Source organism: Eutrigla gurnardus (assembly GCF_963514095.1).
Source record: "Eutrigla gurnardus genome assembly, chromosome: 1".
Lineage (NCBI taxonomy): Eukaryota > Metazoa > Chordata > Actinopteri > Perciformes > Triglidae > Eutrigla > Eutrigla gurnardus.
In genome coordinates, this window is record NC_139915.1 from 20,564,551 (window position 1) to 20,582,033 (window position 17,483).

Here is a 17,483-nt window from a genome sequence, read left to right on the forward strand (position 1 = left end):
CATCTGTGAATATTGTATCCTGTGATATTCTTTTCATCCGTATCTTATTTTTGGAAATTGGTATAAAGCAATGATGCGATTGTGTTCCACTGAACGTTTTGGCCAAGGCGTAACGTCTCTCCAATTTGTATGTTTCCTCGTGTTTTTTAATATTTTCTGCACTAACAAAGAAGAATGTAATGTTCTTAATGTTTTCTTTTGCCCATTGAAACATCTCCATTGGTGTCAGAATGTGGTTTGCATCAGTGGCCTGCAGACTTGCTCATGCTGCAAGTCGCTTGTCACAGGCGGGTCTCTTTCATCGGGGATAAGGGGTTAATTTGTGATTTTCAGGAAATGAATGACAGCAGTCTAAATATTTAATTGTTTGCCATCACTGAGCATAATAATAAGTTATTTCCACTATTTTCATGCTTTATCATCACTAAATTCTCCCTGATCTACATTCCAGACTTCTGGAAAAAAAAAAGTCCAAAATGGTGCATTTTGACGAATAAAATTCATATCAAGGAGCTTCATAGTCAAAGGTTTTATTTCACTAAAAGAAAGAACAAATATGTATCTTTATCTGGTATAAATCCCATTAGGATCTTCAAGTGCCCACGTGGTCATTTGGGGGTCCAAATATGGGGTTCCAAAAGAGTCACCTCTGCCCGGGAGGGTTTTTGGACCCCCATAAAACCCCCACCAGTGGTACCATACCCTTCAAATTCATTTTGGCAAGAGCAAAGGTCCCAAATATAACAAATAATCCTGTTTAGAATAAATGTGATCATTCATCGTGGTGCTAGGAGCACCCAAAAAGTGAAAAATAATTTTCGCCGTCAAAAGAAAATTGAACTTTGGTGACCCACCTCTCACCCAAACAGTAAGGAATGTTGATTCTGCCTGTAGAATTGTGAAGTACACATTACAATGAACTAACAGAGCAATTCTCAGCCTTCTGTCAGTATTAGAACAGAAGTTATGGGCCTCCAAAACTGCCAACAAATGAAATGCGAAATTCCAATGTGTCAAAAAGGGGTGTGGCACTTGAAATTCAAATGGACGCCACGGGCAAACCGTTTCAGATATTGACCTGAAACATCAGATTCCCTCGTTTGGTAACATATTTTCACCGCTTTTCAGCAAAATCTGAGAGGTGTACATGATACCCCGATTTTGGCTGTTTTTACATGGAATGACCCTTCTTCAAGACTGGTTTATTCACACGAGAGCCCAACCTATTACAGAACACAAATGTGCCTTAGTAGACACTATTGGTATAACACAATATGTAGCTTCATACATAACAAGACCCATTAAAGATAAAAGGTGCAAATGAGACAGGAGACATCAACAGGCTCACTGTTCATCTTGAACAGGAAAAGAAGACTTCAAGATAAAACTTTGCTCATGTCTGACAGCTTGCAGGTTTGACGGCTCGCAGGTTTATCTTTACAACACAGAGTCAAAGAATCCTTTCACATGAGCAGATATATTCTTTGTTTGCATGTGAGCAATGACATTTGTCTACAGTTATCTTGTTGATGTATGAAAAGTTTAGGAGAGGATCCAAGAGATGGATTCTTACCGTTGAAGAAAGTAAGGGCTCAGCGTTGTAACAGTCCTTCTGTCTGTCCGACAGCTCAATGTTTTCCTTGAACACACACAGATAAGATTAGTATTAAAACTACACAGTCGGTACAGTAGAAGCGCATTGTTTTACCATACTAACATTTTGGTTTCATATTACAGATAACTGTTGACTCATTTTGCTCTGATGTGTTTTAAACATTCAGTTAAAGATCAAATTGATAACAGTTTTATTTAAACAAATAATTTAAAAAACACCGCCACACAGCCCTCCACTGAGGACGCTCTTTACAATGCCGCTCCGTATCCCACTGTCTCCCGGCGACAGCGAGCGATAACGGAGGTTGTGACATTCATGCTAGCTGAGGATATGTGCCCTACCAGTACAGTTAGCAACCAGGCTTCAAGACACCGGTCAACACTTTGGACAAGCGGTACGTGTTGCCATCATGCAAACACAGAGTTGCACTGCCTGCTTTGTACGATAAATGTCGCGCTGAAGTTTGTATTTATTGTTTTTACATTGGTATTGCTATTATTCGTTATTATTATCACTGCCAGAGGTGAAAAGACTGGTGTTCCTGCCAAAAACCTCAGTTTGTAGGAAGCAAACTGCAGGGGGAACAGTCTGAGTGCATGTAGACTGGGTATTCATTTGTATTTTTGTTTTTTTTATTGCTATTATTTTTTATTATTATTTATATATTATTTAATATATTTTTTATTTACTTTTTTACTTGTTACTAATTTATTTCTGGTTGTTTTTCTAAATATTTAAAGTTGAGTTTTGGTGGCTCAATAAATACTTTTTTGAAAGCAATGGATAATCGTGTTTATGAATCGTGATTTCAATATCAATCAAAATAATTGTGATTATTATTTTTTCCATAATCATCCAGCCCTACTGTGACGTGAATGCAATGGAAGGGGGAGTGGGAGTGTGATCTAGTGGCTGGATGTTATCAATGTTGTCAATAGCTCCTTTAAAGTGAGACAATATAGGGTCATTCCATGTGAAAACAGCCAATATTGGGGTACATGGTACCTCTCAGATTTTGCTGAAAAGCAGTGAAAATATGCCTTATGTTACCAAATGATGGAATCTGAAGTTTCAGGTTTCAAATCTCAAACGGGCAAACCGTTTGAGATTTCCATTTGAATTTCAAGTACCACACCCCTTTTTGACACATTGGAATTTCTCATTGGAATTTCTCATTTCATTTGTTGGCATTTTTGGAGGCCCATAACTTCTGTTCTAATAGTGATAGAAGGCTGAAAAATGGTGTGTTAGTTCATTGTAGTTTGTACTACAAAATTCTGCAGAATCAACATTCCTTAGTGTTTGCGTGAGAGGTGGGTCACCAAAATCCCAATTTTTTTGACGGCGAAAATTATTTTTCACTTTTTGGGTGCCCCTAGCACCACGATTAATGATCATATTTGTTCTAAACAGAATTATTTGTTATATTTGGGAACTTTGCGCTTGCCAAAATAAATTTGAAGGGTATGGTACCACTGGTGGGCACTGTCGCCTCACAGCGAGAGTGTCCTTGGTTCAATTCCCAGGCCCGGGTTCCTTCTGTGTGGAGTTTGCATGTCCTCCCCATGTAAGCGTGGGTTCTCTCCGGGTTCTCCGGCTTCCTCCCACAGTCCAAAGACATGCAGGATGGGGATAGGTTAATTGATGGCACTAAATTGCCGTAGGTGTGAATGTGAGTGTGAATGGTTGTCTGTCTCTACATGTCGGCCCTGTGATAGACTGGCGACCTGTCGCCAATGACAGGGACATTTTAAGTACCTACCATAGTAGGTTATCATTGAGCTACACCCCCGATATTCCATGTCTGGAGGCTATTAGTAACAGATATACACTGTAGACATTTTGAAGGCCACAGGTGACATAGTTTTTCAGATATTGCTGTTTAAAAATGGCTTTTCAAAGTATGATGCCAAAAACCGTCTAAACTACCCTTCATTCAATGATGTTTCATGAGAAAACTGTTGACAGTAGAGACCTAATATTTTGGATTTGTCCTATTAACAAGTGTGTCTTTGTACTTGAATTTTTTCAGGACATTCTGAGATGGTCAGGGGGGAGGCATTTGATGAAATGACACGGAATGACCCCAGGGAATAATTATGTTGTCCCTGTTTCACACAGTAAGTCAGATAAATCTTTATTCTAAATGTAATGTTCTTTATGCTTTATTTTGCCCATTGAAAATCTCCATTGGTGTCAGAATATGGTTTGCATCAGTGGCCTGCAGACTTGCTCGTGCTGCACGTCGCTTGTCACAGGCGGGTCTCTTTCATCGGGGATAAGGGGTTAATTTGTGATTTTCAGGAAATTAATGGCCAGAGGTCTTAATATTAATTGTATGCCATCACTGAGCATAAAACTTAGTTATTTCCACTATTTTCATGCTTTATCATCACTAAATTCTCCCTGATCTACATTCCAGACTTCTGGAAATAATGTCCAAAATGGTGCATTATTAAGAATAAAATTCATATTATGGAGCTTCATAGTCAAAGGTTTTATTTCATTAAAAGAAAGAACTATATGTAAAAAAAATATGTATCTTTATCTGGTATGAATCCCATTAGGATCATCAAGTGCCCACATGGTCCATTTGGGGGTCCAAATATGGGGTTCCAAAAGAGTCACCTCTGCCCAAAAGGGTTTTTGGACCCCCATAAAACCCCAACCAGTGGTACCATACCCTTCAAATTCATTTTGGCAAGAGCAAAGTTCCCAAATATGACAAATAATCCTGTTTAGAACAAATATGATCATTAATCGTGGTGCTAGGGGCACCCAAAAAGTGAAAAATAATTTTCGCCGTCAAAAACAAAATTGGAATTTGGTGAGCAACCTCTCACCCAAACAGTTAGGAATGTTGATTCTGCCTGCAGATTTGTTTAGTACAAACTACAATGAACTAACACACCCATTTCCAGCCTTCTATCCGTATTAGAACAGAAGTTACGGGCCTCCAAAACTGCCAACAAATGAAATGTGAAATTCCAATGTGTCAAAAAGGGGTGTGGCACTTGAAATTCAAATGGACGCCACGGGCAAACCATTTGAGATATTGACCTGAAACTTCAGATTCCTTTGTTTGGTAACATAAGGCATATATTCCCAAATCTGAGAAGTGTCATGTACATGGGTGTATGAGTTGGCATGGAATGACCCTATTAAAAATGTTTGATCTTACAACAGCAAAGCTCATCTAACAATTTCAATTACCGATCAAGATGGAAGGAACATTATCAGAGTTACAGTTATCAATTTATTCACAAAAGTATAAAATGAAACCGCTTATCAACATATGTAAGAACTAGGGCTGTCAAAATGCGTTAATGCGGGATGATTAATTTATGAAATAGACACTAATTTTAGTGCTTTAACACTGTTGGCTCTGGATGGGACTTTGAAAAAAGAAAATCAAAGATGGAACAATCAATAAAACTACTGAGATACAACGGCACTGACACCACTGTAGCAACGCGATGTTAACCACTCACCATGGAGCCTAATAAGCTGCAACAATAACCTGATGGACATGTTAAATCATCATTTATCAGCAGCTGTACTATGAAGCTAAAGTCACATCACTTCATTTAGCTGGGAAGTTGGGGTTTCACTAAAGTGAACAGAGTTAGCCCCGAAGTTAGCAACTCTGGTTCAGAAACACTTAAGGTGGACTGACGTTTAAGGTGGATCAGCACTATTCTATTAAAATGACAAGCTGCTCCACTGAGCTTTTTTATCTTTAATATTTATTTTAACTGTGTAACAGATAGCAGGTTAAACAGTTATTAATATCCCTACTGCAAACTCTGCTCGGTTGCATCTGGAAAACACAATATTGTTAGAACTGTAATGGTATTATTAAGTATCAGTACTGAGCTCGTGTTCAGAGAGATACAGATTCTCATTGGAGGGATTGACTTATCTGTGTCAGCGTATAGCCTACTTACCACTTTGAATTATGTTTTTATATGCATTTTATCTGTTTTACACTGCCAGGATTGCAGCTGATTAGGCTGATGTTGGGACCTTAGGGTTTGGGTCTATGAAACAATTCATGGGCGCAGATTTAATTGTTTCTGAACGTTCGGATTGGAGCGTCCTCTGTGTGGAAACACAACCACGCACCTCCACAGGGGGTCTTTCCCCCTCCCCCATCTGCAGTGGAAGTTGGCTTCCTACCAAGCAGACAAAGTTGGGATCTCTCTCTTCCTCCTGGAACCTCAACCTGAACAGAGGTTTCTCCTCTTCCTCCTGGAACCTCAACCTGAACAGAGGTCTCTCCTCTTCCTCCTGCAACCTCGACCTGAACAGAGGTCTCCTCTTTCTCCTGGGATTTGGACTACAGGTCTCAAGCCCCAAGCAACGCCCTCAAAACACCCAACAAGCTGGCTGTTGGAGCCTGCTTCTGCAACAAAGACAAGAATTCCTAGTCTAGACGCACCTCACTAGAAATTCCTCCATCCACAAGTCCAAGGAAAGCAACTTTCCTTCACAGGAACCTGAAGACAGCAACCTTTCTTCAGAGGAACAACCAACCCTTCACCAAGGACTGGTAACAATCTGGGCATAGCTTAGGACAGAAACTGAATGTGATGACAATAATGTTTCCAAGTGATACTATTTGATGTATTGTTGAGTCAAGTGTGTAACCTTAGTTCAGTTGGTAGTGATCTAGTACAGACAGTTTGCATGCTCACTAATCCAACTTTCCTAACGATTCTACATATATTCCACTAATTATACACATAGCTAGAAACCTGTTCTCCAGGCAGGGCCACACAGCCTCCCACAAATAAACACCCCCACTCCACATGGCTGACTGGTCAACAGCCGCCATCTTGGAACACACACACACACACACACACACACACACACACACACACACACACACACACACACACACACACACACACACACACACACACACACACACACACACACACACACACACACACACACACACACACACACACACACACACACACACACACACACACACACACACACACACACACGTGTAGTATTTAGTTAGATAGGCCACGTAGACTTAGTGTATGTTTCTTTGTTTATTGTTAATAAACCCCTTTGAACATACTACTGTTTATTAATGTTGAATGAAGGATAACCTCTTTTCTGCAAATAATTTACAAATCCTTTAACTCTTTGTACTCATATGGTAATATGTATTAATTATTGGGATTGGGAATCAATTTCACGTGCTGTTGTGCAAATGGAACAGACTACAAGTGGAAACGAGTGGCAATTAGCAAGACATCCCTATAAAGGAATGGTTCTGCAGGTGGTGACCACAGACCATTTCTCTGTTTTCGGCCTTTCTGGCAGATTTCTTTCTTTTTTGAATTTTGGCAGTTTGCGCCACTAGAGGTAGCATGAGGCGGTTTCTCCAACCCACAGAAGTTGCCCAGTTAGTGCAACTCATCCAGGATGGCACATCAATGCACACTGTGGCAAGAAGGTTTGCTGTCCCCCAGCACAGTGTCAAGAGCATGGAGGAAATTCCAGGAGACAGGCCAGTACACCAGGAGACAGGCCAGTACACCAGGAGACAGGCCAGTACACCAGGAGACGTGGAGGGGGCCGAAGAAGGACAACAACCCAACAGCAGGACCGATATCCGCTCCTTTGTGCACAGAGGAACAGAAGGAGCACTGCCAGAGTAGGGCTGGGCGATATATCGAATATACTCGATATATCGCGGCTTGTAGTCTGTGCGATGTAGAAAATGACTATATTGTGAAACTCGAGTATACGTTGTCAGACATTTGCTTTTAGTCGCGGACATTTAACTCCAGGCTTCGCACACTCTCTCGTCTCTCCCTCTCAAAGAGAGACAAAACAAGCGCACCTAGTTACAAATAGGGTTGGGCATCGTTTGGATTTTACCGATTCCGATCCCGATTCCGATCCTCTGTTTCGATTCCTGTTCTAAACGATTCTCGATTCCGATTCTTTGAGGTGCAGGTCAACAGGTCCAGTGTTGCCACAGTTACTTTGAAAAGTAGTACTCTTGACTTCACTTAACTTAAATAATTGTTTGCATATTGTAATGGCAGTAACATCATGAATGAACATTTTATGAATATTGAACCGGCATTAGAGCAGCAAGGATTGGTTTTATGAAACAAATGAGCACAGTCCTAAAGTATGAGCGGCGTGATGACGAAGGGAGGGGGCGGGGCCAGCAAGCAGCGAGACATTTCTCCACTAAACACTCAAGAGAGACTCCGCTCGCATTTCAGCACAGACTGACTTAGCAGGAGCTCCGTGAAATCAAGAACTCGTCTTGTTTATTCACACGCTGCGCCTTTTCACCGTCACCGAGCGGGACCTGCTCTTTTAATGTGGTTGTGCCATGCTGTGACTCTAAAGGTTTTTTCAAGTTTGACGTTGTATTCTTGAAAGTAGACAACACTTTGTTGTTAACACAGAGTGTACAACGAACCTTTATGTTGCCATCTTTTGCTGAGATGAAGTCGAAATAATGCTTGTATTTCCAGCTGGAAAATGCGTATCTTTCCCCCTTCATTGTTTACGTTTCTGCCGGTAAAGCAGACTACACGCGACCGTCCGTGAAGGTGTCGGCTAACATACGTCACCCCCCCGAGACGCACGAAGAAAGCAGATCTTTTTTTTTACTGACAAAAATAGTAACGCGCCGTGTATTTGGATAAGTAACTTTAATCTGACTACTGGTTTGGCAATAGTAGCGCGTTAGACTACTCGTTACTGATCGTTCTATCGCGGAGTCTCCGCACGCCGGGCGGAGTAATACAAACAAACTAGTGCGGACGTTTAAGAACCGAAAAAAAAGGATCGCAATTCCAACAGCTTCTTAATGGTTCCGGAACCGGAGGTTAGGAACCGGAGGTTAGGAACCGGTTCCTATTTGGAACCGGATCTCGATGCCCAACCCTAGTTACAAACGTCAGTCTGACGTGCGTACAACGTCACACGCCCTCGCCCAGCAGAGAGGTAGCGGCAGCAGGTGCTACCGCCGGGTTCACACCGGCCGCGGAGCCCGCTTCCTTTCGGCGCCCTTGTTAACCGAAAGTGTAGTTACGATCAGACGCGAAGTGCCGCAATCCTACGAGGCCGTGCAGTGATCGTTTCGGCGTCTATTTTGTGTGCGAGCCGCGAGCGATCGCGTCAATTCTGACATGGGTCACACAAAGAAACACGAGACAATCCAGTCAATTTTCAAAATAAAATACTGCGATTGACAAATGCAATCATATTTGTGCATCTAAACAGAGTAGAGAGATGAAAACAAACAAACAAAATGAAAAAAATAGCTCTGAATCAACAACAGCTGAGCAGAAGTGCTTGTCGACCGTCGCGGAGAAATACGCGTCTGGTCTGCGCAGGAGGCAGCGGCCGCTCGCTCACTGCTGGTACTGCTCACTTAAATTTTGTGTTGTTTTGAAATGCCATGTGAGCTACAGCATGCACAAAAGTGCACTAATTTCTTGTTTTGAAATGTTGTCAATTTTGCACAAAACATGCACTTTCTGCTTTGAAATGACAATTTTATGTTTGTACCACTCACTGTTTAATAAATACAGTTTTGTTAACTTTGACTTAGTTGTGATTTCCCCTTTTTTGAAAGTTTAAAATGAGCATATATTAATGCAGTATGAACAAGAATGTTTTAATGAAGACATATAGAATCATCATACTGGTGTGATTGTATGCATCAAAGTGTTAATTCAAGGCTAAGGCAAAATATCGAGATATATATTGTATATCGTGACATGGCACTAAAAATATTGCGGTATTAATAAAAGGCCATATCGCCCAGCCCTATGCCAGAGCCCTACAAAATGACCTCCAGCAGGCCACTGATGTTCAAGTTTCAACTCAAATGGTCCGAAATCGACTCCATGAGGGTGGTTTGAGGGCCTGACGTCCACAAATAGGGCCTGTGCTTACAACCCAACACTGCAATGTGATTGGCATTTGCTAGAGATCACAGAGATTGGCAGATTCGCCATTGGCGCCCTGTGCTTTTCAGTAAGTTAATTCAGCGGGATTGGTGAAAAAAAAAAAGATTGAAGTGTAACGCTTTCCGGCTCCTCCTGGAAGACTCTAAGCCTTTCCCAAACTAGGTGGGATACATAATCCCTCCAGTGTGTTCTGGATCTCCCCGAGGACCGCTTCCCAGTTGGACGTGCCTGGAAAACCCTGAACCTCTGCAACAGGCCGCCTTTGACACAAAGGAGCTCTACTCGAGGAGCAGGGTCGGCTGTCACAGGGCTGGGTATCGTGCCGGCGGCAAGTGCAGGGGCCAGTGGCGAGCGCAGGGACGGCTCTCGCGGGGGGCCAGTGGCGCGGCTAGCGGACGCCATTTTTTTATAAATGGACTGGTCCAGTTCCTCTCACACCCAGAGTCTGCCGTGAGCTCTCACCACTGATCTGTAATAGGTCTAGCATCAGTGGACCGCACCCCCTATAGCAATTTTGTGTCTCATTTATTGTTATAATTAACTAATAATTAATTAATTATTATTTGAAGGTTCTTTATTTATCACATGCACAGATGAGATGCAACGTAAAACATGAGAACAAAAACATGATATCGGCATTATAGATCGGCAGTCGGTCGCCTTGCTCCATATCGGTCGACCACTACTCTGGACTGCATCATTTGCAGTTAGAGTGACGTAATATAAAGCAATAAATGTTCTTGCAATACTCAGCATATCACAAAATGTTTAAATTTGTAATAAGATTGTATTGTCTCATAAGTATCGTTATACCATTCTATCGTGGTGCATTTACACCATTGAAATTAACATTCAACCAGTCCAAGTGCCGTTGTGTATTCTTTTGGTTGTTCCATGGTCCTTTGTGCGGAGACCTTTTCCTTCTCCAACAGACATTCAGCAGCATGCAGGTCCGGACCTGCCCGCAATGCTCAGCTTCTCATGTCTGTCTCCGCACACAATCACAGTTATCCTGCCAAAATAATTGTGATTGCACGTTTATAATCAACATCCTTTTAAGTGAAAACAGTCTTAAATAAGGTAATCACAAATCATCAGCCCTTCTGCATAAATAAAGGATAAATAAAAATGTAAAAAACATCAAAGGCACTACTGTGCATCGCAGTGTTGATGTCAGGAAGTGACATGTCTGTAGTAGCTATGTAACATTTGAGCACCAAAACCACAAAGATAGGGATCATCTGTAGTCTAATTATTTGACTGGTTTTCCAACAGAGATATTAAAGTCCCAGTCGGCAAGTCCGGCGGATCAAGGGCACAATTTTTAAATGTTCACAACTTCTTTTTTTCCTGATTTTCCACCGGTGTTTTCTTTTCCTTGGTTGTTTTGGACCTCCTTGTTTCGGTTTTTAACCGAGGAATTGGAAGCTTGCTGCTACTTCCCTCCGCCTCCCCTGTGAGTGTGGAACGACCCGAGGGGGGAGGGGCTCGGTGTGTGCACGAACACAGCCCTGCGTGCTGATTGGACAGGATGATCTGGGCGCTGTCGGATCTTTGCAAAACAAACAGGCTACATGCACGTAGAGGCAAGCTTTTTTTCTAAAACCGGATGATTTATGTTGTTTTATCGTAGCACAGTGTCGGCTTCGGTGAATATGATCAAAAAAAATTTGCCGACTGGGACTTTAATAATCTAACAATTATCAATGTGGTGTAACTACAGTTACAGTGGGCGGATATCTTCTATATCTGGTGGACAAACCCAGTATCTCTACAGAAGACTAACCCAGTATATCTACAGAAGAACAACCCAGTATCTCTCCAGAAGAACAACCCAGTATCTCTACAGAAGAACAACCCAGTATCTCTACAGAAGAACAACCCAGTATCTCTACTAAAAAGCAACCCAGTATCTCTTCTAAAACGCAACCCAGTATCTCTTCTAAAAAACAACCCAGTATCTCCACTAAAGAACAACCCAGTATCTCTTCTAAAAACAACCCAGTATCTCTACTAAAGAACAACCCAGTATCTCCACTAAAGAACAAGCCAGTATCTCCACTAAAGAACAACCCAGTATCTCCACTAAAGAACAACCCAGTATCTCTACTAAAGAACAACCCAGTATCTCTACAGCAGATAAACAGGAGAAACCTGAGTTGAGCTGCAGAGACCAGAATTGAGGATGATGTCATCAGTTCAATGTTTAATGGCTGTTTTGCATCTTTTTTCCATTCCTGTACTGACATCTTAGAACAACAACATTTCGCCCATCTATGCATCCCTGTTTGGGAAAAAAATGTCCACAAAGTTCAGTTTTTTTCCCCAATCGAAATTGTAAAGCTCTGGATTCAACAGGTTAAATTGTTTTCTCTGGTTTAGCTTCTAAAATTCCCTTTGTTTTTCCGCCATATTTGATACTATTTTATGACTTTTATAGACCAAGTTTCAAAATTGAAGGAATTTACCACGTGATTTGAAGTTTGGTGCCCGTTGAAGAAAATAACAACTGAGGAATACTGTTGTTTTCTTATTATTGTGACTGGGTGCAATCAAATGCAATTCATTTAAAGGTTGTATCAGCGATTCTGGGCCGAAACATAAATAATCACATTCATCTGTTTTTACCTCACGATCCGCTAGCTGCCCGCCCCATAAGCAGGCCGTCAAAAAAACGCGTCACTCTAGGCAGCCTAGGCTCCGAGATCGCACACAAACCACAAACAAATGGTACTACCAACACCTCAAAAGCAAAATAAATAGTGTTCCAACCAACCACAGACAAGGGATGGGTGTTGTGGTGTTTTGCGCTCGTGCACGCGAAGTGGTACATAAAGGAGGTCAGCTGACGGTGTTATCAGAAGCTAGAATGGCGGAATCCAATCCAATACCCAAGAAGAGAAAGAGTGAGAGAGTGAGAGAATACCAGCGTGTATTTTCCAAGACCAGAATAAGTATCGGGAAGGCCATGGAAAGATGGACGGAAGTAAAAGAACTAAAAGGATTTAAATCGGATGCCGAGGTCGCACAAAGAAAAGGAAATGAAATACACGTTTTGGACTTTTCATCATTTGTTTTCTGGCTTTTGATGAAACAAAATATACTTTTTTCTTAAACCAGAGAAATACCTTATTACATACATTAAGCAGTATTCCAATTGTGTAGCTGGTTGAGAGAGATATCTTCTATTCCATGTAGGCATAGGACATGAAAAGTTGATTGGGGTGAATTTTCATCCATCCATTTTCTACCGCTTATCCTGTATTTAGGGTCACGGGGGGGCTGGAGCCAATCCCAGCTGTCATTGGGCGAAGGCAGGGTACACCCTGGACAGGTCGCCAGTCTATCACAGGGCCAACATATAGAGACAGACAACCATTCACGCTCACATTCACACCTAGGGGCAATTTTAGAGTCACCAATTAACCTATCCCCATCTTGCATGTCTTTGGACTGTGGGAGGAAGCCGGAGAACCCGGAGAGAACCCACGCTTACATGGGGAGAACATGCAAACTCCACACAGAAGGAACCCGGGCCGACCCGGGAATCGAACCCAGGACCCTCTTGCTGTGAGGCGAGAGTGCTACCCACTACACCACCGTGCAGCCCGTGAATTTTCATTATTAGGATAATCATAAATATCTTCATGAGACTTGAAAAAGCCGCCTGGCTGCTGTCATTGTAGAGAAGTGGAAAATAGAGCCTGGTTAAAAGAAAATTAAATTTAGAAGGGAGACCTTATGATTTTTGATCAAATTACTTCAGATTATTTGATTGTTATTCGCAAAAGAAGGCTTTCATTAAAAAACATGCGTGCATTAATAAAATGAGAGTTTTATGGAGATTTTGATACTATTCAGGATCATATTGTGAGCTGCAGTTATTTAGGCAGGATGAACGTGACCCATGTCTAGTTTGTTCACACTCATTTTAAATCTTATTTAAACGTGGTGTTGCTGCTGCCCGTTGACCACTGACCCACCGAGTTTACTGGATACAGTTACACCACCTGCCTTTGTGGAGATGAAGGAATCTGAATGGAACGACTTAATGCTCATTACATTTGTGTTGGAAAGCTGCAGAGCAACACGTGACTGAAACTGTTCCTCATGTAGAAGTAGAAACTGTCCTCCAGTGCACAACTAGCTTTGCTGCCAGTGGAAGCTCCGTTATTCATCCCGACACACTGACGCCAGTTACGTCGCTAACGTTCCCACAAGCGGCTCACGTAGTACTACACGTCTACCGTAGCATTCATCGCCCCGGTGTTTACCTCCACATCCTTGTAGAACATGTTGAAGTAGTCCCGGTACTCCCGGTGTAGCCCCGCCGCTCTGTCCGGATGAAGCGCGTCCAACAAGAAGGTGGCTATATGTTCTGTCCTGCTGCTCTTTAACGTTACTGTCATACAAAGCCGCCAATCCCACGGAAACCGTTCACACGCACGTCGCCATCTCCGCTCCCAGCCTCGCTTCCGCATACTTCCAGGTGAATGCCGCGCGTGTTCGTGCGCGCACGCGCACACAGGTAAAAGGCGTCACCTGAAGCCCATGACGTCACCTCTCACCATGACGGGACCGAGGGTGCAGTCGAATAGTCCCAAAATAAGGTCCTAACTCCTATTCCTAACTCCTATTCCTTGACCTCTGGGGAAACGTCACGGGGTTAAGGAAAGGCGATAGGAGAACTCAAAAGGATTTAGGAAAAGACGACCGCGGTGCTCAGAGAATCCAACCGGACTTTCACTAAGCTACGTCATAATAACGCGCCGCTGATGATTGACAGCTGATGATCGGCACCGGCGATTGACGTGGGTCTGCGCTGGATACTACGATAATGGACTACAAAAAGCGCATCGTCCACTTCTCCCCATGCTGTTGGTTTTATAAACAGCTCGTTCACTGACCGGTTCAGTCCAGCAGCTCCTCCTTCCTGTTTGACTGTTTGCTGTGTCCATTTGTGGTTTTAGTTTCATTTTTGTCAAACATTTGTAACATGATTGAAATAAATAAAAATAGCATTAAATTATTATCACTGTCCACACACATTTATCAACACAATTCCAATAACTATATGTCTGCATGAAAGTAATTGATAAATATGCAAATGCACATATCGTTTGTTTTCATGAACGGCCAAGGTGTGCGGCACTTTAAATGTTGCTCTGGCAAAGAATTGTGGGTCGGTGTAATCTCCTTTCCTCTCGTATAGGAAGGTCCTTTGCATCCTATGCTAAAGGAGCTCTGAAACGAAGCATTGGAGCTATTAGGAACTATTCGTACTAAAAATAGACAAAATAGACAAAATAAATCTATTTTGCTTAGGAAGGTTCCTAACTGAAGAAGTGACCTGGAAGTAAACAAGTGGCCACCATGATAAGAGCCTTTGGGATTCTCTAAATGCAAAGGAAAGGAGCTCCAATGCTTCCTTTCAGAGCTCCTTTAGCATAGGATGCAACAGACTTTCCTATACGAAAGGAAAGGAGAATACGGCAACCCACAAATCTTTGCAAGAGCAACATTTAAAGTCCCAGTCGGCAACATTTTTTTGATCATATTCACTGAAGCCGACACTATGCTCCGATAGAACAACATAAATCATCCGGTTTTAGAAAAAAAAAAGCGCGCCTCTACGTGCACGTAAAGCCTGTTATTTGTTTTCCAAAAATCGACAGCGCCCGCATCCTGTCCACTCAGCTCGCAGGGCTGTGTTCGTGCACACACAGAGCCCCTCCCTCCTCGGGCTGTTCCACTATCACAGGAGGGAGGCGGAGAGAAGTAGCAACAAGCTTCCAATTCCTCGGTTAAAAACCGAAACGAGGAGGCCCAAAACTACCAAGGAAAAGAAAACACCAGTGGAAAATAAGGAAAAAAAGAAAGACTGCAACGGTGCCTGTGATAAAACGAGTCAACATCGGACCGGCGTTTCAAAGGTGGCTTGATCTAAGGGATTTCAAGGTTCAAGGTGTCTTTATAATCCCGAGAGGCAATTTGGTGTACAGCCGGCAGTAAAAAGAGGCACAGCAAACACAAATATCTCAAAGGGCACGAAGTCGAGAGGAAGGAGCTCTGTGGTCGTGGGGGAGGAGCGTGAGAATTGTAAACATTCATAATCTGACAGAGTGCCCTCAATTCGCCGGACTTGCCGACTGGGACTTTAAAGTTTATGAAAACATTTAAAAATTTAGGGCCCGAGCTGTCAGGGTCTGGGGCCAGGGACTCAAACGCAGACTAGAGTTAGTTGGAACACGTGTAGTTTATTGGAAATGTGCAAACAACAGTGGTGACGTGGCTGGTATCCTTCGTGGCGCCGGGAGTGATGGTGTGACTCAGGGTCAGGCTTTGGCTCCAGGTTGTAGTCGGCGGGTGACCGGTTCAGGCTCGGGGCTGGTGGTCTGTGATGAGGCAGAGAACAGGTAAGTAGAGTATTCCGAAAAAACACGAGAACTAGTTCAGGTGCGGCTGGCGTCTTCTCACTGTGACTGATTCAACGATCCGGCGAGGTCTGGAAGGTTGGTCTGGGTATAAGTAGGCGCGCTGATCGGTTGATGAGCTGCAGGTGTGCCGACCGGAGCTCCAGCGACCACGCCCACCAGCGGCTTCCAGAGGGAGAGAGAGGAGGAGCAAAACACAGAGACAAACACCAAACCAAACACACCAAGCACACCAAAGACAAAACATCACAAACATACACACACTGGGTAGGAGGTCCTGATCATGGCCCGTGGGACGTGACACGAGCACCACGTTATTGTACGGTTTCTTATTATTCTTTCACATGTTCAACGTGCCTTTTGGGGCTCTCTGCATAAAAAAAATGCGGCCTGGTGAAAAATTGGAGAATTTGGAGGTTTCGTATTTAGCCACAAAAACGTTGCTCGCTAGCACCACCTAGCGTGGAGATTCGCCAGCCCCCACACCGTAACTCCGATTGACATGAAATTTTGCACACATGTGCAGACAAATGTCCTATCAAAAAATCCTCTTGGAGTACAAAAGTCCGCCTTGCATAATTTTCCGCCATCTTGGATTTTATGAAAAACTGGATGTTACGCATTTTTCCAACACCGTTTATCCGATTTGGACGAAATTTAGTGTGCACACTCGTTAGACATAGATGAGGTCATAGTCCAAAGGTTTTGAAAATATGGTTTTATTCAGAAGATATCGGCCAATAAACATAAGAGGGTTGTGCCACCAAAACACAATTAGCATAACTCCATAACCTTTGGGCCAATCGTCACGAAACTGGAAACCTATGTTGACATAGCTTCAAAAACCATACATGTCGATTTTCATCAAAATCAAGTAATGTGGGGCGCTTCCAAAAAAATCCAAAAATTTCCATTTTTGGCCATTCACAGGGGTTGTACTTGATCTAACTTGGACTATACCGGTGATCTGATTGATACCAAAATTGGATATATGGTTGGAAAGGCCTTAAGGACAAAAATGTATCCAAAGATGTCCAGAATATTTAGGGGCGTGGCCAGGGCAATGCTGTGACTGCGCTACTATTTTGAACCTTCGCCAAAAGCATCAAAACTGCTATAACTATAATGTTTCTTCTCCGATTTACTCCAAAAAATTCATACTTGATAAGAGTCCCATCCTGAATACATCTGCACTGCAATATTGACTCACAGCCAGAGCGCCACCTAATGGCGACATGAAATGTGACTTTTATGCCCTTTTTCTGAGTAACAGCCCCCCCTTAAGGTTGAGCGTACACACATGAAATATTTTTTCCTAGATAGACCATGTGGAGATGTACAAAAAAGCCTCTTGGTCAACCGCCTATAGTCAACAGGAAGTGGACAAAAAAATGTTTTAAACCACCTGCGTATCAGCTCTGTGACTGTAAATAATGGGGGAGGTGAAGGAGAAACAAAACTATTATAATT

General features: G+C 42.7%; 1 protein-coding gene across 2 annotated transcripts in view; it reads right to left on the reverse strand.

The window, feature by feature from the left end:
• LOC311011748 (anoctamin-9-like) overlaps positions 1-14,184 on the reverse strand; it is a 69,352-nt gene extending 55,168 nt beyond the window's left edge. Inside the window, exons 1-2 of one of the 2 annotated variants that reach the window (XM_084006877.1) lie at positions 13,854-14,184; positions 1,574-1,639 (exon numbers count right to left, since the gene is read on the reverse strand). In XM_084006877.1, coding sequence (XP_083863003.1) covers positions 1,574-1,639; positions 13,854-14,060 — 273 coding nt within the window. In that variant the 5' untranslated portion in view covers positions 14,061-14,184. The remainder of the gene's footprint in view (positions 1-1,573; positions 1,640-13,853) is intronic. The other variant, XM_084006878.1, reaches the window with a different exon arrangement.
• Between the last annotated feature and the right edge of the window lie 3,299 nt (positions 14,185-17,483).